General features: G+C 39.1%; 2 protein-coding genes across 4 annotated transcripts; both read left to right on the forward strand.

Moving 5' to 3' along the window:
* Positions 1 to 182: 182 nt before the first annotated feature.
* On the forward strand, positions 183 to 7,858 carry LOC120572325 (sterile alpha motif domain-containing protein 9-like). 2 transcript variants are annotated; one of them, XM_039821596.1, is made up of 5 exons: positions 183 to 238; positions 2,566 to 2,738; positions 3,637 to 6,342; positions 6,669 to 6,746; positions 6,909 to 7,858. In XM_039821596.1, the coding sequence occupies exons 3-5, from the start codon at positions 3,654 to 3,656 to the stop codon at positions 7,169 to 7,171; spliced, it is 3,030 nt and encodes a 1,009-aa protein (XP_039677530.1). In that variant the 5' UTR covers positions 183 to 238; positions 2,566 to 2,738; positions 3,637 to 3,653; the 3' UTR covers positions 7,172 to 7,858. The 2 variants fall into 2 exon arrangements, with proteins under 2 accessions (XP_039677530.1, XP_039677531.1); XM_039821597.1 differs by lacking the exon at positions 2,566 to 2,738 and having other exon boundaries at positions 190 to 238.
* Positions 7,859 to 13,109: 5,251 nt separating this feature from the next.
* On the forward strand, positions 13,110 to 20,804 carry LOC120572239 (sterile alpha motif domain-containing protein 9-like). Of its 2 annotated transcripts, none has more exons than XM_039821458.1 (4): positions 13,110 to 13,164; positions 15,196 to 17,916; positions 18,253 to 18,318; positions 19,623 to 20,804. In XM_039821458.1, the coding sequence occupies exons 2-4, from the start codon at positions 15,213 to 15,215 to the stop codon at positions 19,880 to 19,882; spliced, it is 3,030 nt and encodes a 1,009-aa protein (XP_039677392.1). In that variant the 5' UTR covers positions 13,110 to 13,164; positions 15,196 to 15,212; the 3' UTR covers positions 19,883 to 20,804. The 2 variants fall into 2 exon arrangements, with proteins under 2 accessions (XP_039677392.1, XP_039677393.1); XM_039821459.1 differs by lacking the exon at positions 13,110 to 13,164 and adding an exon at positions 13,171 to 13,544.
* Positions 20,805 to 22,352: the final 1,548 nt, after the last annotated feature.

The following is a 22,352-nucleotide window of genomic DNA, read 5'->3' on the forward strand; positions in this document are numbered from 1 at the left end:
CCTTTACTGAAAATCTTTTTAAGCATTTCCAATAAAACGATACTGCTGCAGGAAAATATGTATTACTTTAGTTGGCATTCACAGTCAGCTGTACATACCTGTCTGTAATTACACCCACGTACTGTGGGTGTGACATTTGGCTATATTAATCTAACCACCATTCAGGTTACAGCACATAGTTACCGATCACTACTACTGAGTACATGACATGTGAGACTTCTGCATTATATGGAAAAAGGTGAGAAAAATTTTAAATCTGCAAACATGTTGAAGTTTCAGTTAGACTATAAAGATATTATTTGACATTTTGGTACCAAACTTTTTGGTGACGTTCTTGTGCTGTCAATCTGTATCTTGAGTGCCAAACTACAAGACTGAAAGAGTGGCAGCACCAAATCCAGCTCTTTTAATACATCAATGTATAGTAGCCTACCTGACTCAGGGATGTGCACAGGTACGGGCTATTGTTGCCTGGGCAACAGTCAGTTGTCAGCCTGTGCCCCCAGTCTTGTGACTTTGTTGATATTCTCACACACTGAGCACCGCCAGATACAGTTAAGAAGTAGAGAGTCTTTGGCACTGCATGTTAAAGACGGAAAGCCCTTCCGCCTTCACGTGAGTTTTGGAAGTTATGGAGATAATGACAAATGCTCTGTGAATAGTAAAAAAAAAAAAATTTACTTGGCCTTCAAATAATGTGCAGGTTGTAACGTTTGCATCATATCGCGCAGCATTGACTTATATTAACGTATCATGCTACATTACAAAGCTAATGAAGCCTATGATGTAGCAGCAGCAGGGTTACATTAGTGTGTGCTCTGTAGACAAGAGAGAGGTTCAGGGATGTGATGGTTTGGGCTCTTGAATCATGCTAGATTTTACAGTACATTGTTTACATGTGCATGTCATATGTAACGTGACTTTTAAACCAACAAGCAGATGTAACGTAAGTGAAAGCTAAAAGCTTATTTTGTTATGAGATGATAAATACAAATGTCCCAATTGGTTAATGTAATAAACTTTGTATTATTATATTTTCCTTCATAACAAAGACGACTGAAGGAGGGAGGGAGAGAGAGAAGAGAGAGAGAGAGAGAGAGAGAGAGAGAGAGAGAGAGAGAGAGAGAGAGAGAGAGAAAAATAGAATAAGGAACCAGATAAAGAACTGCAACTTTGCAGAACTGGCTCAAAACTGCTAGCAGGCCAGCTGCAGGTGAAGCATTTGATCATTTTATTTTGATAATGTCAAACAACTATCCATATTAATTTAATGTGAAGGAGGCCTATTTTATCAGAAACATTGTTGTCTAAGTTGGAGTAGGCTAATAACTCATTAAAAACAAATGTTTAAATCAATAATAAATGCACAGGCCTACATTGTATCTGTGCTGTGCAGCATAGCATTGTGAATTAGTTATTATTTTATGTATGGGGCTAACCCCGAGATCTCCAGTTCACAGCACATTTGAGAACCTGGGCCCAGTTTTTCAAAAGTAATCCAGTGGGATTTCGGATCACGGATTGGATCAAATCTTGGAAATGGGTTTTTCAAAAGCAAAAGAGGGATTCCGAACTAAGATCAGACCATGTAATCCAATCTTACATTTGATCTGGATCAAACCTGCCCTTTGGGTTTTTCAAAACTTTGAACTCGGTTTGGGATCTATTTGATCCAAAAAAACAGGATTATCCTGATCCCATCAGAAGGATTGATTCAGTTGTGATTTTTCAAACCAAATAACATCAGAGAGTGTTTTTCTTTTAAGTAAATGATCACAAAATCAATGTTTACTGATGATATATACATTTATTCATATTTGAAGCATATGTGAAGCATGTCACATCTAATGAGATATGGTAAAAAAAAACATTATAACAAAATAAAGAATGTAAAATGTTTCTGTTTATTATAGTGTTTCTGTTTCTTAAAATTAAAACAAACAATGGCTATTTCTGGCCACCAGTATTTTGCCTACCTGTTGTTCTTTGCTAGGCCAGTAGGTTACACTGTTGGTTCCATTTAAGGCTCTGGTAAACAGGATTTGGTAATCCTAATATTAGGTATTTGGATCACAGTGATCCAATCCAATGTCCCTTTAAAAAACTGGCATAAAAGTAAAATGGATCAGGTGATCCTGGATAGCAAAACATGGGATTTCCAAATCCATATAAATTTGATGCAGATTAAATTTTTTGAAAAACTGGGCCCTGGGGATCAAGTAAATATGGGCAGGTAAAGCCAGATTACTGGTTCACATATAACATGTAATTGTTCTTTATACAATATATATACACATAAATGATTCATGGTGCCAAATCATACAAATCAACAAAATGTATCTCAACCAGAATCATTGAGTGAAGCCACAGTCTATTTTCTAGGTTAGAGCAATGGCCCCTCCCTGCGCAGTGCTTCATTGTAACGGATGACGTGGAGGCCAAAACCCATCCGCTTATACCATGGCCACTTGCAATTATAAAAAAAATAAATTCAAATAAATATAATGAATTCCTTTTACTTAAACAATTCATTTTTTTCTTGCTTTTCTGATTTCTTGATAACAGACCGCTGCTAAGGATAACACACCGTTGCCATGCATAGCAGAGTGTTGCCATGGACGCAGTTCTGTTAACTCTGGAGGACAGATAGAAGTCCGGATAATGTATCAGCTGTGGCAAAAAGTGGGGAAACGTGGAGCAACTTCTGTCCGCCAATTCAAGCAATGACAGCAGATCTGGTGAGCGCCTATCACCATATCTTTAAATACGGTCTATGATCGCTACGCAGTAACAGCCGTAGGGACAACAAGGCTAATTAGTTAGCTTACATTGCAACTTGTTTAACGTTAACTTAGCTACCGGTGTGTCAACCTGCAGCGGCTGTGTAAAAAGGAAATGAAATGAATGAGGACATAAACGTCCAAATAAATATTCCCAAAGAAGCCATTTACTGTGTCCTACTTCACTGTCAACAGAAATGTTCAGTTTAATGTGAAGTAGAGCAGCCGATAGCCCGCTAGCTCACGCTTTGAGTCCATGAAAAGCGCTATATAAATTCTATTTATTATTACAACGCTTCAGCTAATGTTGTGTCAATTGCTGCAGTGATTAAAACAGCAGCTGGGTCATTTGTCCACCACGACAGCACCCCATAAAATATACGGCTACTACCACAGCCTGTAAGGTGGTGTTGAGTAATAGACGAAGGACTGCATTAAAAAGCTACAGAGTTTACGTTGCTATGGACGCAGTATCCCAACCGTAGAGACGGAACGGACTATTTTCTCTAGTGGAAGCAATACAGTCGTATTTAAATCAATAAACTCCCATTTAAATAAATATTTTGTCAAGTTATTAGTCAAATTATTGATTTATTTGGTAAGTAGCCATGTAATAAGAGGGATAATGTAGAGCGAACAACCGCCTCGCTCTACATTATCCCTTACATATGCTTCCTGCGTTGCTAGGCAACATCAAGCTGAACAGGAAGAGGTTCACAAAACTGAACCAGGTGTTTAACGTTTCTCTCCTGCATCTGTCCTTGATGGTTGCATGCTAGCTTTGTAGCATTTTGTGTGTGTCTATAGTCCAGATAACAGATTTTTCCTCATCAACTTTTCATCCATTAATGTACAGGAAACTGAAAGTCCGAGATGGCAAATGGACCAGCCTTGTCCACTGCTAGAAGTGGGGAAATGTTGGATGTTCTCAATGCAAATCAGTTTGAAGGAGAGTTCATTGATCCAGAAGTTGTTAAACAGGCAGGGGAAAACTTTTACAAAGGAGCCCCACCCAAATGGTTAAACTTTTACATTAGTGAACAGGCAGAATCAGATGGCACTGGAACTCCTTTCATCACACGAGACGGATACGACAAACTTAAGGAACAAATTCTTCAACAGAAGAAATTCCCCGGAATATCAACTGTTAAACTATTCCACCAGCCAGGTTGTGGGGGGACCACACTGGCAATGAAGGTGTTATGGGACTTGAGAAAAACCTTCAGATGTGCTGTTTTAACAGGCTCAACCTCAGACATCACAAATGTTGCGAAGGAGGTAGTCCACCTTTTCACAGCAGGCAGTCAACGTCAACAGAAAATTGTGCTGCTGTTAGTGAATGATGAGGAGATTTTGGAAAAAATGCAAGACAACATTATGCTAAAGATTGCTGAGCAGCAGATAGTCACCCGTATGCCTGTGGTGATATTCCTTAACTGCGTTAGAAAGGATGCCCTTCTACAAAACAGTGACCATGTCGTACTACAACAAAAACTTTCTGACACAGAGAAGCAAAAGTTTGATGAGAAAAAGAAAGAACTTTGTAGAAAGTACAATGACAAATGCAACCAATTCCATGGCTTTAACATAATGCAAACTAATTTCTCTCAAGCTTATGTCAAACAAGTATGCAAAGTATTCAGCACAATCCGAAGTGCAAATAAACCAAAGAAAACCCAGCTTGCTGCCTTCATATCACTGCTGAATGCCTATGTACCAGGCTCATATCTCCTGGAGTCTCAGTGCCTGGACTTCTTCAAACATGATTACATTCATGGAGACTTTTCACTGGAGGACAGAATGGAGCCCTTTAGCCATCTCATCATCACCTTCCAAGAAGCATCTGGAAAAAAAGTCTGCATGGCTCACCCTATGATAGCACAGTGTTGTACTGAATTGATGGTAGAGGCGGGCGTGGCCAGAAGTAACACAGCAAGAAACCTATTGACCACTTTGTGCAGAGATGAGGTTCCTGCATTTTTGGTTGGTTTTGTCAAAGACATGTTAACCAGGAGAAGACCAAAAATAGAAGAGAACCAAATCAATAGTACAGAGATGAAAGAGGAGCAAGAAAGATTTTCTCGACTGATTCTAGATATTCAAAGGACAGAGGATTATGTCCAGAGTGCATCTGTTTTAAAGATGGCGTCAAAAAAGTTTGATCAAAATCCATTTTTTCCACAAGCACTTGCTCGTTTTTATTACACGGAACTAAAAGACTACAACCTGGCAGAAATGTGGGCAAAGAGAGCAAAGGAAAGAGATCCCCAAAGTTCATTTATTGCTGACACACTGGGCCAAGTCCATAAGAACCACCTGAAGAACATAGAGCATCCTGCCAATCCAAGAGAAATTTTGCAACTGGCCGCAAAGGCCATTAAGGCTTTCAAACATGAAGAACAACTTGCTGAAAATGAACGTGGGATAGAGATGAAAGGAGATGGCGAGACCAAAATCTCACATGTTTTTAACAACAGAGGGATGTTTGGTTATCTACAAGTTTGCAACCTTGTGTATGACCGACTTGTCAGTCAGAACGAAACTTGGAGAGAAGTTCTCACAAAGAAAGTGTCCTTGCAGTCTGTCCTGGGATCACTTGGAGACAACAAACTCTTCAGATTTAATGATCTAATAAACAGCCTAAGAGATGAGGTTGAGAGAAAATGTGCATTTTTTGATAAATATCTTACTTACTCAAAGCCTGACATGAAGAAAGATGATCCCTCATACATTTCTAGAGACACCTCAGACTGCTACAGGAAGTATGTCGGAGACTACCCACCAAAGCACTTCAAAGACAAAGGTGCTGATCTCATCCAGAATCTTAAGCAAAACCTGGCAGACACATCTGCTGGAGTACTCTCATGTCTTGACAGAGAATGCACTGAATCAGACCTTAAGGAAATAACTACATGGTGGGAAGAAATCTTTTCACAGACAGATTCGGTCTCAGCTCTGGCCAACTACATCCTCGATCATATTGTGTTAAGAAATCTGAGAGCAATGTTTCCTTCTGATTGCAATGATTTAACTGTGTTTAAACAGAAAATGCCTCTGATCCCCGAAGATTCACCTGAGCTCCAGATGTTAATCCTCCTGCTGTGCTGGCCTTCAGACTGTAAAAAGAAATGTGTCCTTGACCTCAATGAATTAATTCTGCTTATGCGCCGCTCCTATGAACATGCATATAAGATACACTTTCGATCAAGGTACCTCACCCCTCTGTTTTTCATTGGAAAAGGTCAAGATCTGACCAGAATTGTTCACAGAAAGGTCCTCAAAGAAATGTTTCTTGAACAAAATGAGGAAATAATACAAGATTGGAGCAACAACTGGAGCAACGAGAAGATTTTCAAAGATCCGACGATCCAAGCACGCCTTCTCAAAGTTGAAGGGGTGGTACGAAACTACAAAGTCTATGCAAGAATTGATGGTACAGAGATTGAGATAGATGCAAACCTCCGAAACAGCCTCTGGAGACCACGCCAAGTTTCCTTTTACATTGGATTTACCATCAGAGGTCCTGTAGCCTTTGCCATCCAGACAAAACCTGCAGAAAAGGGTAAGAATTGTTATATAGGCTACTATAATTTAAGCATAATGAAATACCCACCTGGCAGAAATTTCAAAAATAGTTCCAGGCTTAATTGTTTAATTATTTGAAGTATTGTTGCTGTTTCTCTGTTATTGGACTAGTTGTGTTATCTTCTGCTCTGTTCTGGAAGACAATACAGAATAGTTATGTATATTTTCAGTTACACATTAGAAAGTAATACAAGGTCGGGCACTGTTTTTGGACGGACACATTTCTGTAGAATTTTTTAAATGTTATTTTGTATTGCTGTATGCACCACTAATGAAATCCCATTCCATTGTACTGTGTGGCAGTACAATCCTCAGAGATGGCTAGCTCAGAACCCAAGGAAATAAAACCACAACTCTCTCCGTGGACGGATAAAAATCGAGGTAAGTAATGTGCAAAAATACAAATTAGGATTGAGAAATTATAAAATGACTTTACATAGTGACCTCGAGAACCATTGCCACCCTCAAATTTTTGTCAGTTCCTTGATTTACAATTTACATATTTCTTATTTATTTTTTTATACTTTTTTCTTCCTGCCTCAGGTCATTTCGTAGATCTCCATCAGACAGATCTGATTAACAGAGTGACTGATACAGAAGGCATCCTGTTGAAGCTCAAGGATAGGGGGTTGATCTCAAATGAGAACTATGAGGCTGTGAGAGCTTTAAAATCCACACAAGACCAGATGAGTAGCATTCTTCAGAGTTTGACTTCCAGCACAATGGGCAAAGACGCTCTCTGTGACATCCTTAGAAGGATGAAGAGTATGAGGCCTCTCATCAATGAGCTTGAGGGATCTGATTGAAGGAGCAAAATGTAAAAGTAGAAATATGTGTTTCTGACATTAAGTGGGCTTTTGACACAATAGTCGCTGGACACAATGTTATCAATTAAATCCAATGCCCTATACTAGTCATCAGGAAAGCACTTTTAGTGATTAACCTATTTGTGTCTGCTGTGAAAAGGAATGCTCCATGTCATTTATATCAGCTGATCGCACATCAGACACTTCAGATGAAAAGAGCAATGAAATTAAGCTCCTAAACCTTTAATCATTTACATAGTATCTGTTTAAGCATTTTGTTATGACATTTGAAAATACAAGGCCTCTTAAAGCTACTAAAGAAGCAACATGAAATATTTGTATTATCAGTCTTTTCACTAGGCTACTTTCTTCCATGTAAATATTAATGTTTTACATCAAGCAAGATGGGTTAAGCAACCCCAAGGTAATTGTAATGTTCAACCTAATTTTTAAAGACACAGATTATGTTGTTTAAATGTGTTTTAAAAGGCTGTTTAAATTGTAGGCATGTGACAGTTCTGACTCCGGATTTCCACTGGATGCAGAACGGCTGCAGAGCGGCTCCGTTGCGTGTCTGCTGCGTGCTCCGCCATCCGTCAATACCCACCAGGTCCAGATTTGTTGCGGCACGGCTGCGGCCATAACTGACAGCTGTAGTCACGAATTCAGGTAGAATAGAACCACAAAACCAACAACAGTTTGTTTCCATCCAGAGGAGTAGAGGGGAAACAGCTCTGTGCTGTGTTTTCAAAATGTAGTGCATGGAAATATGATCCGCCGTGAGCACAGTGTATTTTATTTAGAAAATTAACCGGATGTTTATTTTGTTTCTGTGCTCGACTTCCTGTCCCGCACTATCTGCCGTGTGCTGAATTGAATTGTTGCGGAGCTCTCCGGCGTCCGGCAAAAATAGAAGCTCTGCGTATCTGCTCCGGAGGGCTGCGGACCGCCGAAGCTGTGCCGGAGTCGGAACGCAGCCGTTATGCAGCCAGCGGAAATACACACATTGACTTTAATGGAAACCTAATGACTCCGCCGCCGTTTTCGGAGCTGTTCCAAGAGTGTCTCCGAAAGTGTAGATTATTAAATTCAAATCTCGGTTTCATAACGCATGCCATAGTGAAGGCATTACCCAATGCCACAAAACTGTGGTAGGTAGGTAGAATGCAGCACCCTAATCATAAAATAACACACAGGTTGGCATCCCATATAATCCATGTACTGGGATATTTCAGATTGATGAAGTATAACAGTGTCAGGAGGTTTCTGTGGCTCTTCCCTTCAGCCCAGACTAGCCCTCCTCCCCTCCCTCCCTCCCCTCCTTTTGCTGGCCCGGACCCCAAGTGAAGCTGTGTTACCACCCCATAGCTTGAGCCTATATATATTGAACACAAAGTATGACTACCGTATTTATCATACAGAGCTGGAACTGACAGCATTTGTCAGGCAAAGGGGACAGAAGCAAAGTTGAACTTGCATTGCTATGGACCTGTAATAATGGTCCTTACCAGTGTTAAAATGGATGTTTATTGACGACAGATTGCCACCCCCATTTCAGTGAAGTGAGCTTTGTTGACTTTACAAAACCAACATGCATGATCTTTAGTACGCTTCCGTGAATTGTTCAAAATATCAGCAAGGGAGGATTTGGGCCATTGTATTTTCGTTTATCTTCTCTTTTTATTTGAAATGTTTTTGAATAGCAACTTCTGAATTTAGACGTATGTGACCAAGTGACTTTTATTTTTTTCTCTCTCAGAATTTCAGTAGGCAGTGGACTCATGTTAACAATTGTATGGTAGTTTGTCAGTAGTTTGTCCATGCAATATATGTAAACATCAAAAAAAGAAGAAAAAAAATCCAGCTGAGAGATGCTCTAGATTCTCCTGGTTGTATTCACTGGAGTGTTAGAAGTTCTGTCAGCATCAACATGTGGCTGTGATGCACCCTTCTCTATTTGTTTTATAGTTTTTAACATCCACTTTCTGTTTCCTACTCCTCTGACTTCATCACCAGGTGGATTATATGTTTGGCATTGCTTAGCGTTTTCGGTAGCCAATCGGCACATAATATACCAACATATCAGTCACAAATGATGTCAAATTTGGATATCCTTATACCAAGTACATATCAACTTAGTAAATGCTGCAAAAGTATAAACCTACTAAAATATCTAAGTATTTAATGTTAATACCTGATTATAACCAATACATGAGTATAGGTGAAGTAGGAAACGAAGAGGCACATATGGTGTGAAGGTATTCAGCATGTAATGCTAACCATTAATTAAAATTGATTCAAACAAAAGTATAATTTTCCCTTAATAGTTTTTTTCTTCATTTTATTATGTTGTAAATATGTATTTTGAATATATATCTCTGTTTGTTTTGAACTTGATTAATTTATTTATGCCTATATATTGTTGTTTTATGTCCCCTGATTTTGTTTAACTAACTGGAAACAAATCAAGGAGGTGAAAACGTGTTGCTTATGTTAAGCAGACCATGTTTCAACACTTTTATAATTCATGTTATTCACTTCATTCACGTTTTGCTGTTTTGCCTTTGGGTGATGATTTTACAAAAAAAAAGTGATATTCATTTCATTGTATTTGATATGTAACATGTTATGTTTCTCTGTGTCGTATTTGATCAGATGTGTCGTGGTCACCGCTCGTGAAAATGATTTTATTCAGAGTTTCCGAATCATGACAAAAGATAAAAGCAGTCACAAAGTGGTAATCTGCCTTTTTTGTCCATATGAGACATGTTGTCACTTGAACATTGCACCAAGAGTAGGAAATGTAAAGAGTATAGCGTCTTGAAATGTTGGGCTAGGTGCATGTAGAAAGTTTAAGAAATGTTGACCTCTGATTTGTAGAGTGCAGCCTTTATTACCAGATTGTTAGCAGTGTTTTCTGAAAAGTATTTTCTGATTCTACTCACTTTATAAAAAGATAACCCATTGGATATAAAAACAATAAGCAGTCCCTCTAGTTTGTATGGAGCCCCAAAAGGTTCGATGTTAGATGAATAAATAAGTAATTCTAAAAAACATGAATAAATTGTGTAAAATAATTAATTTAGCAATCGTTGTTGAGCAAAGAAGCTCAACTACCAAACTTAGCCACTTAGCTTATGTTAGCTAGAGCAAAATGTCAAAGTAATACAGATTCTGTCCAACTGTAAATAAAACCAGTACATAGACACTGAAATTAACATTTTATTTAGCCTAACAAGCTCCACATGCTACCTACCTATAGCCAGCTAACTAGCTAGAAGAACAAAAAGACTCAAGTCACTCTTGCCTAGAGCTTGAACTGGAGCTAGTTGCTAAATACTGCTAAACAACCCAGCAAGCTAATTAGATAGGTAGCATGTACAGCGATGCTCAGAGAAATGAAAGGTTATAGTTAATGTGCTATGATTTATTGATTTAATTTACACAATGTATTCATATTTTCATATTATTTCATAGTGTAGGGCCTACTGTTTATCTATTCAATATTGGCTCCATAGTTTTATTTGCTATTTTTAAAGGAAGGTGTTAGTTAATGGTTAAATGGTGCATGGATGAAGTAATAGAGTGAAGAGGTAACTATGTGCTGGGTAGAGTAGTGTGAATAGTCTGGGTGGTTGTAGCTGTTTGAGATGTGATCAGAGAGTAGTACTGTATGTAGGTTCATACTTTCATAAACATCTCTGGTGTGTGTACAAGATGCCACACCTCATCTAGTCAATATCTTTTTGAATGTGGCAGGACTTGCACAAGAATGCTGTAAAATGTGTTATGTTAGGAATGCTGAATGTCTGGTCAGAGTTGCGTCATATAAAGTTGTGCAGCAATGTTTTTATGTTTTCCTTTGCACCTTTTAGACGTCACAGGAAGAGTGTAAGTCACATTAAGTTCCTGAATATTGTGCTCAAGATTTTTAACCACACCTACTTACTTTTCTCTAGAGCTGCAAAGCAAAGAAAGGTTTTCTTTTCAATTTGACAAATAAAGTTTACATTTCATGCACAATAAAAAGCAAGCTTTCACATAGTGGGTATAAGTGCCAACTGGATTCAGTTGCAAACTGCTCGGGTGGATGAACTTGAAATCGTGCGGTGCTTAACATTAAGCAATGTCTAATGATGTTTGTGGTGATCAATCTTTATTTCAGATGGTCACTTTAAGGTTTGTGGCTCGATCACAGAATTTCTGACGTGTGTGCGTTTTTGCAGTAGTGGACAATAGAGGCTATTTTGAGGTGTTGTGTTTTCAACTGTAATCTGATCTTGGTTACTGTAGGTTTAACTGAAAAACATTCCTGTGGTGCAGTTTAAGTTTTAATTTACAATGAGAGGAGTTAAGGTATTTACAGAGGCATCAGACAGGACTTGAAAATTGTAATGTGTTAGTATTATACAATTTATTTCAATGACTTTGAGGGTGGACAATTCTCTAAGTAGCAGAGATTTTCCCAAAATGCACCTGCAGGGTTTTGAATTGAAACATCATTTTCAGCTGCTAACTGAATTCAATTGATTAATATCAGAAAATGTGAACATTTGAACTATACATTTTAAAAACATTTTGATGTAACTAATGTTGCAGAGATTATTCGTAGGCACTGAGAGTTGCCCTGTGTGTCTCTGCCTTAAGAGTCAGCCAGTGGGATGTTTTCTCTTGTCTTCTGCTTGTTATTTTGTAATGTGCTTCAAATGGTGTAGCAAGTGACAAGTATTTTTTTTTCCCACATTGTCAATCCACTCCATTATGTTTGTCAGACTTATCGCTCTTTAACAAGTGTGATTATTTAGATTTACAGCTGTTAGATAATGTGCACACAGTTTAATTTGGTTTGAGTCAGTGAAGTGATCCAGTGCTGTCCCAGTGACAAAAAACTGATGTGGTGTTGGAGGATGTGACACTGTGCTTAATACAGAAAAGAGCGTCATAACATCCATTTTTACATTATCCCATAGCTCATGAAATAACCCCGTTGGATGCCATTGGCTCAATGCTGTTAGAAACTTCTGCTAAGGTTTTCCTCTCACGGAACAGGAAGTGCTTTAGGATTCATTTTGCAATGACTGCAACAAAATATGATATGAGGTATTATTGAAACAAATATATTAAGGGGTGGCTTTTTGTCATGATTTAAATGAGACAACTGAAATTATGCCATTTTGTCATTGTGCTAAAATGAATATAAATATTATATATTAAAATATATTTGCTAACCTATACTGTGTGAACTTGCTTTCTTTCAAAGATGGTTGAGACGTTACAAAACCTAAAGATAACATATTGGAATGTAACTATGTACCTTTTATTCTCTAAATGTGAGTTACTTGTACCAGATTAATCTTGAAAATAATCATTAGTTGCAGCCGTCCATAACATACAAAAATAAAATGAGCTCAATTTATCAAGTAGTCCATTTATTAAGCTGAACTTGTCATTTGAATTGTAAAGTATCTATGCAAAGCCCTGATTCAACAACAGACATTTAATCCAACTCTGGTGAAACCTGATGAACAGGTTTAAATCACCACAGAAATGACCTGTTGTGAAAGTGAAAGATTGCATTGTTAGGTTTCCTTGTGAGGAATGAGATTAAAGGAAACTAAACTGAAAGTGTATTAAAATAAACCTTAAAACACTGGTTTGTTGTTGTCAACGTTGTTGAGATTAATAATTGGCAATGATAGTAAATTATTTGCGTGAACTGTGACCAACATTTCATAGATCAAATCAAGCTCCCCACCCTTTACTGAAAATCTTTGTAAGCATTTCCAATAAAACGATACTGCTGCAGGAAAATATGTATTACTTTAGTTGGCATTCACAGTCAGCTGTACATACCTGTCTGTAATTACACCCACGTAATGTGGGTGTGACATTTGGCTATATTAATCCAACCACCATTCAGGTTACAGCACATACTTACCGATCACTACTACTGAGTACATGACATGTGAGACTTCTGCATTATATGGAAAAAGGTGAGAAAAATTTTAAATCTGCAAACATGTTGAAGTTTCAGTTAGACTATAAAGATACTATTTGACATTTTGGTACCAAACTTTTTGGTGACGTTCTTGTGCTGTCAATCTGTATCTTGAGTGCCAAACTATATCAAGACTGAGAGAGTGGCAGCACCAAATCCAGCTCTTTTAATACATCAATGTATAATAGCCTACCTGACTCAGGGATGTGCACAGGTACGGGCTATTGTTGCCTGGGCAACAGCCAGTTGTCAGCCTGTGCACCCAGTCTTGTGACTTTGTTGATATTCTCACACACTGAGCACCGCCAGAGACAGTTAAGAAGTAGAGAGTCTTTGGCACTGCATGTTAAAGACGGAAAGCCCTTCCGCCTTCACGTGAGTTTTGGAAGTTATTTGTATGACAAATGCTCTGTGAATAGTAAAAAAAAAATTTTACTTGGGCTTCAAATAATTTGCAGCTTGTAACGTTTGCATCACATCGCGCAGCATTGACTTATATTAACGTATCATGCTACATTACAAAGCTAGTGAAGCCTATGATGTAGCAGCAGCAGGCTATTGTAGTTATATGTCTGTTACATTAGTGTGTGCTCTGTAGACAAGAGAGAGGCTCAGGGATGTGATGGTTTGGGCTCTTGAATCATGCTAGATTATACAGTACATTGTTTACATGTGCATGTCATATGTAATGTGACTTTTAAACCAACAAGCAGATGTAACGTAAGTGAAAGCTAAAAGCTTATTTTGTTGTGAGATGATAAATAAAAATGTCCCAATTGGTTAATGTAATAAACTTTGTATTATTATATTTTCCTTCATAACAAAGACGACTGAAGGAGGGAGGGAGAGAGAGAGAGAGAAAAAAGAGAATAAGGAAGCAGATAAAGAACTGCGACTTTGCAGAACTGGCTCAAAACTGCTAGCAGGCCAGCTGCAGGTGAAGCATTTGATCATGTTATTGTAATAATGTCAAACAACCATCCATGTTCATTTAATGTGAAGTAGGCCTATTTTATCAGAAACATTGTTGTCTAAGTTGGAGTAGGCTAATAACTTATTAAAAACAAATGTTTAAATCAATAATAAATGCACAGGCCTACATTGTATCTGTGCTGCGCAGCATAGCATTGTGAATTAGTTATTATTTTATGTATGGGGCTAACCCCGAAATCTCCAGTTCACAGCACATTTGAGAACCTGGGGATCAAGTAAAATACTTTTACTAGCTGTTGTAAATTATGGGCTGGTAAGGCCAGATTACTGGTTCACATATAACATGTAAATGTTCTTTATACAATATATATACACATGAATGATTCATGGTGCCAAATCATACAAATCAACAAAATGTATCTCAACCAGAATCATTGAGTGTAGCCACAGTCTATGAAAAGTCAACTGGCTGCACTAGAGTTCTACTTTTTTGTATGGTATAGCCTACTGTATATAAGTTGCTTAAGTGAAGGAGAGCATGCGGAGCATCACGCAACAAATCAGACAGGTACATAATGAGGGTGGTGAGTGTTAGAGAGTTACAATAAAAGGACCATGTCAGCAAAATGTGATAAGGAGAAAGATAGATGCTGTAGACAACTGAACCGGTGGGGATGTTGCCTATTTTATAGGTTAGAGCAATGGCCCCTCCCTGCGTAGTGCTTCATTATTGTAACGGATGACGTGGAGGCCAAAACCCATCAGCTTATACCATGGCCACTTGCAATTATAAAAAAAATAAATAAAAATAAATATAATGAATTCCTTTTACTTAAACAATTAATTTTTTTCTTGCTTTTCTTAAACATCATGAAATATAGTTCCTGTGCTTTAATTGGGTATATATGCTTCCTGCATTGCTAGGCAACATCAAGCTGAACAGGAAGAGGTTCACAAAGCTGAGCCAGGTGTTTAACGTTTCTCCCCTGCATCTGTACTTGATGGTTGCATGCTAGCTTTGTAGCATTTTGTGTGTGTCTATAGTCCAAATAACAGATTTTTCCTTATCAACTTTTCATCCATTAATGTACAGGAAACTGAAAGTCCAAGATGGCAAATGGACCAGCCTTGTCCACTGCTAGAAGTGGGGAAATGTTGGATGTTCTCAATGCAAATCAGTTTGAAGGAGAGTTCATTGATCCAGAAGTTGTTAAACAGGCAGAGGAAAACTTTTACAGAGGGGGCCCACCCAAATGGTTAAACTTTTACATTAGTGAACAGGCAGAATCAGATGGCACTGGAACGCCTTTCATCAAACGAGACGGATACAACAAACTTGTGGATCAAATTCAACAACAGAGGAAATTCCCCGGAATATCAGCTGTTAAACTATTCCACCAGCCAGGTTGTGGGGGGACCACACTGGCAATGAAGGTGTTATGGGACTTGAGAAAAACCTTCAGATGTGCTGTTTTAACAGGCTCAACCTCAGACATCACAAATGTTGCCAAGGAGGTGGTCCACCTTTTCACAGCAGGCAGTCAACGTCAACAGAAAACTGTGCTGCTGTTAATGAATGATGAGCAGATTTTGGAAAATCTGCAAGACAACATTATGGTAAAGATTGCTGAGCAGCAGATAGTCACCCGTATGCCTGTGGTGATATTCCTTAACTGCGTTAGAAAGGATGCCCTTCTACAAAACAGTGACCATGTCGTACTACAACAAAAACTTTCTGACACAGAGAAGCAAAAGTTTGATGAGAAAAATAAAGAACTTTGTAGAAAGTACAATGAACAATGCAACCAATTCCATGGCTTTAACATAATGCAAACTAATTTCTCTCAAGCTTATGTCAAAAAAGTATGCAAAGTATTCAGCACAGTCCGAAGCGCAAATAAACCAAAGAAAACCCAGCTTGCTGCCTTCATATCACTGCTGAATGCCTATGTACCAGGCTCATATCTGCTGGAGTCTCAGTGCCTGGACTTCATCAAACATGATTACATTCATGGAGACTTTTCACTGGAGGACAGAATGGAGCCCTTTAGCCATCTCATCATCACCTTCCAAGAAGCATCTGGAAAAAAAGTCTGCATGGCTCACCCTATGATAGCACAGTGTTGTACTGAATTGATGGTAGAGGCGGGCGTGGCCAGAAGTAACACAGCAAGAAACCTATTGACCACTTTGTGCAGAGATGAGGTTCCTGCATTTTTGGTTGGTTTTGTCAAAGACATGTTAACCAAGAGAAGACCAAAACCAAAAGAAACCAAAGAAGAAGAGAACCAAATTAATAGTACAGAGATGGAAGAGGAGCAAGAAAGATTTTCTAGACTGATTCTAGATATTCAAAGGACAGAGGATTATGTCCAGAGTGCATCTGTTTTAGAGATGGCGTCAAATAAGTTTGATCAAAATCCTTTTTTTCCACAAGCACTTGCTCGTTTTTATTACACGAAACTAAAAGACTACAACCTGGCAGAAATGTGGGCAAAGACAGCAAAGGAAAGAGATCCCCAAAATTCATTTATTGCTGACACACTGGGCCAAGTCCATAAGAACCACCTGAAGAACATAGAGCATTCTGCCAATCCAAGAGAAATTTTGCAACTGGCCGCGAAGGCCATTAAGGCTTTCAAAGATGAAGAACAACTTGCTGAAAATGAACGTGGGTTAGACATGAAAGGAGATGGCGAGAGCAAAGTCTCACATGTTTTTAACACCAGAGGGATGTTTGGTTATCTACAAGTTTGCAACCTTGTGTATGACCGACTTGTCAGTCAGAGCGAAACTTGGAGAGGAGTTCTCACAAAGAAAGTGTCCTTGCAGTCTGTCCTGGGATCACTTGGAGACAACAAACTCTTCAGATTTAACGATCTAATAAAAAGCCTAAGAGATGACGTTCAGAGAAAATGTGCATTTTTTGATAAATATCTGACTTACTCAAAGCCTGACATGAAGAAAGATGATCCCTCATACATTTCTAGAGACACCTCAGACTGCTACAGGAAGTATGTCGGAGACTACCCACCAAAGCACTTCAAAGACAAAGGTGCTGATCTCATCCAGAAGCTTAAGCAAAACCTGGTAGACACATCTGCTGGAGTACTCTCATGTCTTGACAGAGAATGCACTGAATCAGACCTTAAGGAAATAACTACATGGTGGGAAGAAATCTTTTCACAGAGAGATTCGGTCTCAGCTCTGGCCAACTACATCCTCGCTCATATCATGTTAAGAAATAGGGGAGCAATGTTTCCTTCTGATTGCAATGATTTAACTGTGTTTAAACAGAAAATGCCTCTGATCCCCAAAGATGCACCTGAGCTCCAGATGTTAACCCTCCTCCTGTGCTGGCCTTCAGACAGTGAAGAGAAATGTGTCCTTGACCTCAATGAATTAATTGGGCTTATGCGCCGCTCCTATGAAGATGCATATAAGATACACTTTCGATCAAGGTACCTCCCACCTCTGTTTTTCATTGGAAAAGGTCAAGATCTGACCAGAATTGTTCACAGAAAGGTCCTTAAAAAAATGTTTCTTGAGCAAAATGAGGAAACAATACAAGATTGGAGCAACAACTGGAGCAACGAGAACATTTTCAGAGAGCTGAAGATCCAAGAACACCTTCTCAAAGTTGAAGGGGTGGTACGAAACTACAAAGTTTATGCAACAATTGGTGGTACAGCGATTGAGATAGATGCAAACCTCCGAAACAGCCTCTGGAGACCACGCCAAGTTTTCTTTTACATTGGATTTACCATCAGAGGTCCTGTAGCCTTTGCCATCCAGACAAAACCTGGAGAAAAGGGTAAGAATTGTTATATAGGCTACTATAATTTAAGCATAATGAAATACCCACCTGGCAGAAATTTCAAAAATAGTTCCAGGCTTAATTGTTTAATTATTTTAAGTATTGTTGCTGTTGCTCTGTGATTGGACTAGTTGTGTTATATTCTGCTCTGTTCTGGAAGACAATACAGAATAGTTATGTATATTTTCAGTTACACATTAGAAAGTAATACAAGGTCGGGGCACTGTTTTTGGAGGGAACACATTTCTGTAGAATTGTTTAATATTTTTTATTGCTGTATGCACCACTAATGGAATCCCATTCCATTGTACTGTATCGCATTACAATCCTCAGAGATGGCTAGCTCAGAACCCAAGGAAAGAAAACCACAACGCTCTCCCTGGATGGATAAAAATGGACGTAAGTAATGTGCAAAAATACAAATTAGGATTGAGAAATGATAAAATGACTTTACATAGTGGCCTTGAGCACCATTGCCACCCTCAAATTTTTGTCAGTTCCTTTATATAACGGGCCGATATTTACTTAAAGTCATAGCGCCCCCTAGTGGCAACAGGAAGTAGGCCTAAAAGTCAAGGTGCTATACTTTAACGAACTCCTCCTACAGATTTCATCCAATGGACTTCAAACTTGGTCTGTACCATCTCAACACCTTAACGATGAAAAGTTATTAAAAGAAAAACTTTTCGTCAGACGGTGTGGGCGTAGCGTGGCGGCCAAAATTGACTTTTGGTCATAGCACCCCCCCCTGGCCACAGGAAATGCACCTTATATGACAAACATCATCCGATTTACATGAAACTTAGAATGTGTGGTCTACATGTGATACTGAGCCGCCCCCTATAATATGCCCACGCCCACTTACTCAGGCCACGCCCCTTTCATAACATTTGAACCGTTTAAGGTATACCCTTGTGTGAGGTATCATTGAACTCAGCAGAGACTTCATTCTTCATTGGTGATGGTTTTGCCCGCCCCCTAATATTTAGCCACGCCCCCTTTTTATAAATAATGACCCGTTTGATGTAAACCCTTGTGTGAGGTATCATTGAACTCAGCAGAGACTTATTTATTTATTGGTCATGGTTTGGCCCATGCCCTATGCTTAAGCCACGCCCCCTTTCATAACATTTCAACCGTTTAAGGTATACCCTTGTGTGAGGTATCATTGAACTCAGCAGAGACTTCATTCTTCATTGGTGATGGTTTGGCCCGCCCCCTAAGATTTTGCCACGCCCCCTTTTATAACTAATGACCCGATTGATGTAAACCCTTGTGTGAAGTATCATTGAATTCAGCAGAGACTTCCTTCTTCATTGGTGATGGTTTGGCCTGCCCCCTATGTTCAAGCCACGCCCTCTTTCATACATGCTGACCTATCTAAGGTAGAGTCTTGTGTGAGGTATCGTTGAACTCAGCAGAGACTTCCTTTTTAATTAGTGATGGGTTAACCCACCCCCTATGCTTTAGCTACGCCCCTTTTCACAGCTAATGAGCCGTATGACGTAGAGTATCGTGTGAGGTATTGTTGAACTCAGCGGGGAGTTCTCTTTTCATTGTTGACGATTTGCGTGTCTGAGCGCCGCGAAAATGCACGGTCACATGGGCTGGTAACCCCGACGCGCGCAGAGGCGCGAGGGCCCGTCCATCGCTGCTCGCAGCTTTAATAACATATTTTTTTTGCTTTTTTCTTCCTGCCTCAGGTCATTTCGTAGATCTCCATCAGACAGATCTGATTAACAGAGTGACTGATACAGAAGGCATCCTGTTGAAGCTCAAGGATAGGGGGTTGATCTCAAATGAGAACTATGAGGCTGTGAGAGCTTTAAAATCCACACAAGACCAGATGAGTGGCATTCTTCAGAGTTTGACCAGCACAATGGGCAAAGACGCTCTCTGTGACATCCTTAGAAGGATGAAGAGTATTAGGCCTCTCATCAATGAGCTTGAGGGATCTGATTAAAGGAGTAAAATGTACAAGTACAAATATGTGTTGTAGCTTTCGACATTAAGTGGGCTTTTGACACAATAGTCGCTGGACACAATGTTATCAATTAAATCCAGCACCCTATACTAGTCATCAGGAAAGCACTTTTAGTGATTAACCTATTTGTGTCTGCTGTGAAAAGGAATGCTCCAGGTCATTTATATCAGCTGATCGCACATCAGACACTTCAGATGAAAAGAGCAATGAAATTAAGCTCCTAAACCTTTAATCATGTACATAGTATCTGTTTAAGCATTTTGTTATTGGATTTATGAAATTTGAAAATACAAGGCCTCTTAAAACTACTAAAGAAGCAACATGAAATATTTGTATTATCAGTCTTTTCATTACTTTCTTCTATGTAAATATTCATGTTTTACATCAAGCAAGATGGGTTAAGCAACCCCAAGGTAATTGTAATGGTCAACCTAATTTTTAAAGACACCGATTATGTTGTTTAAATTTGGTTTAAAAGGTTGTTTAAATTGTAGGCTATGTGACAGTTCTGAAGCTTTTTAGATGTATTCATCAAGAATTCTAAGTATGTAAGGAAGAACGCATGACTTTTGATGTTTTGCTATAATAGGCTTGACTAAAGACTTTGAAAATGTTAGATTAGTATGATTAATGAAGATTAACTGTTTGTGTGTTTTACTTCTTTTTTAACAAAAAAATAATTATTCAGTTTAATGGTAAAACCAGAATAATCTCAATACATTGAGAGTTTTAATCTAAAACAGAGGGATTATTTAGTTTTTATTTTCCCATGTTAACTCTGTCCGCCATTTTATCTTGTCTCTAGATTGTTGAGCGAAAAGATTAAGAAGAATAAGAATGAGATTGTCTAGATATACTGTGACATTTGTGTATATTCATGGAATTTTTTTACTAGAAACTTCCCAATAAGAATTTTTTTCTTAAATAATAAACTAATTCCAATTAAAGACAAACTTGTTATTGCAATTATTAATAATAATGTATACTTTTATTGATCCCAGGGGGGGTTACAATTTTTTTTTAGAACACACTACACACAGGTCTATAGTACACACACATGCTCAGGTCCAATACATGCAAAAATGGAGAAATGTCATAGTGAGTGGGCTGCAACTGCTGGACATGCGCCCCGAGCAGTTGGGGGATTTGGTGCCTTGCTCAAGAGCACCTTGGCAGTGCCCAGAAGGTAAACTGGCACCTCTCCAGCTACCAGTCCATGCTCCGTACTTCGGTCTGTACGGACTGAGCTACTGCCACTCCCAATTTTAGTTCAATTTGCACTTTCACACACAGTAACACTCAATAATGATTAACTAATTATGATTTGTAAATTTGGACTATGTCATCTAGAAAGAAAATGCCCATAGAGATAAATAAAGATTGTAAGAATATCCATTTGGTTCAGGTGTTCTTAAGCCAGAAAGAAATGTGTTGTTTTGTACGGAGCCCCCCTGGTCCCACTTTGTCAAAAAAATTAATTATAACTATCTTGTGGCCACGAGATAGTTATCTTGAGGCCTCAAGATACTATCTTGTGGCCTCAAGATAACTATCTTGAGATAACTATAACTATCTTGAGGCCTCAAGATAATTCTTCATATTTTATAGCCTATATTTATACTTTTTACATGTATATATGTCACAAAGTGGAGCCAGGCAGCCACCGTTTTCTTATGTTGTATATAGTGTGATGTTTCGGGTGTTTTATTTTGTATATAGTGTGGTGTTTTGGTTTGCCTGGCACAGAACGGAAGACTCCTCCCAGTGCACCTGAGGCAGATCTCATCAGGAGCATAGGCGCCGATATCGTGGGTGCTCTGGAGCTCGAGCACCCACGGAGAATACTGAGCACCCACGTGTGCCAGACTGCCAGTAGGCTACGTTCATTTAAAATTAAACTTTGCAGTTGGTGCTTAGTGGATTGATTCTTAATTTCCCACGAAGCTGATCGCGGTTACTTGTCAGTTAAACTGTTCATCTCCAATCCTATCTATATTTGTGAGAAGTGGCGCTGTCCTGAGTTGAAATCCTACTTTACGGCTTTATTACCGAGTTAATAGGCGTGTGTGTTCGTGTCAGCCGCTGTCCATTTTCTAAGGTTCTGAAATGCAAACGATTTTTGACAAATTTGTTTTTTTAAAGGGCGTGCGCCTGTGCGCACCCACGGAGGAAAACATAAATCGGCGCCTATGATCAGGAGAGATGCTGGAGGAACACGGAACGCGCTCCAACACACCGGGATATACCGGGAGCGCATTTTGATAATGAATGGCTGAGACACAAGGAGGAAAGAGGAGGACGGAGCATAGATAGACGGGCAGGACAGCGGAGCCGGAGCCGGAGCCGGAGCCGGAGCCGGAGCACAGCTGTGGATGTTTGGCGGATCGGCGCGTTGGCGCCGGGAAAAGCAGAGTGAACGTTGCGTGCTGCTGGCCCTCTTCCCCCCTTC

This window comes from Perca fluviatilis, chromosome 14, assembly GCF_010015445.1.
Source record: "Perca fluviatilis chromosome 14, GENO_Pfluv_1.0, whole genome shotgun sequence".
Classification (NCBI taxonomy): domain Eukaryota; kingdom Metazoa; phylum Chordata; class Actinopteri; order Perciformes; family Percidae; genus Perca; species Perca fluviatilis.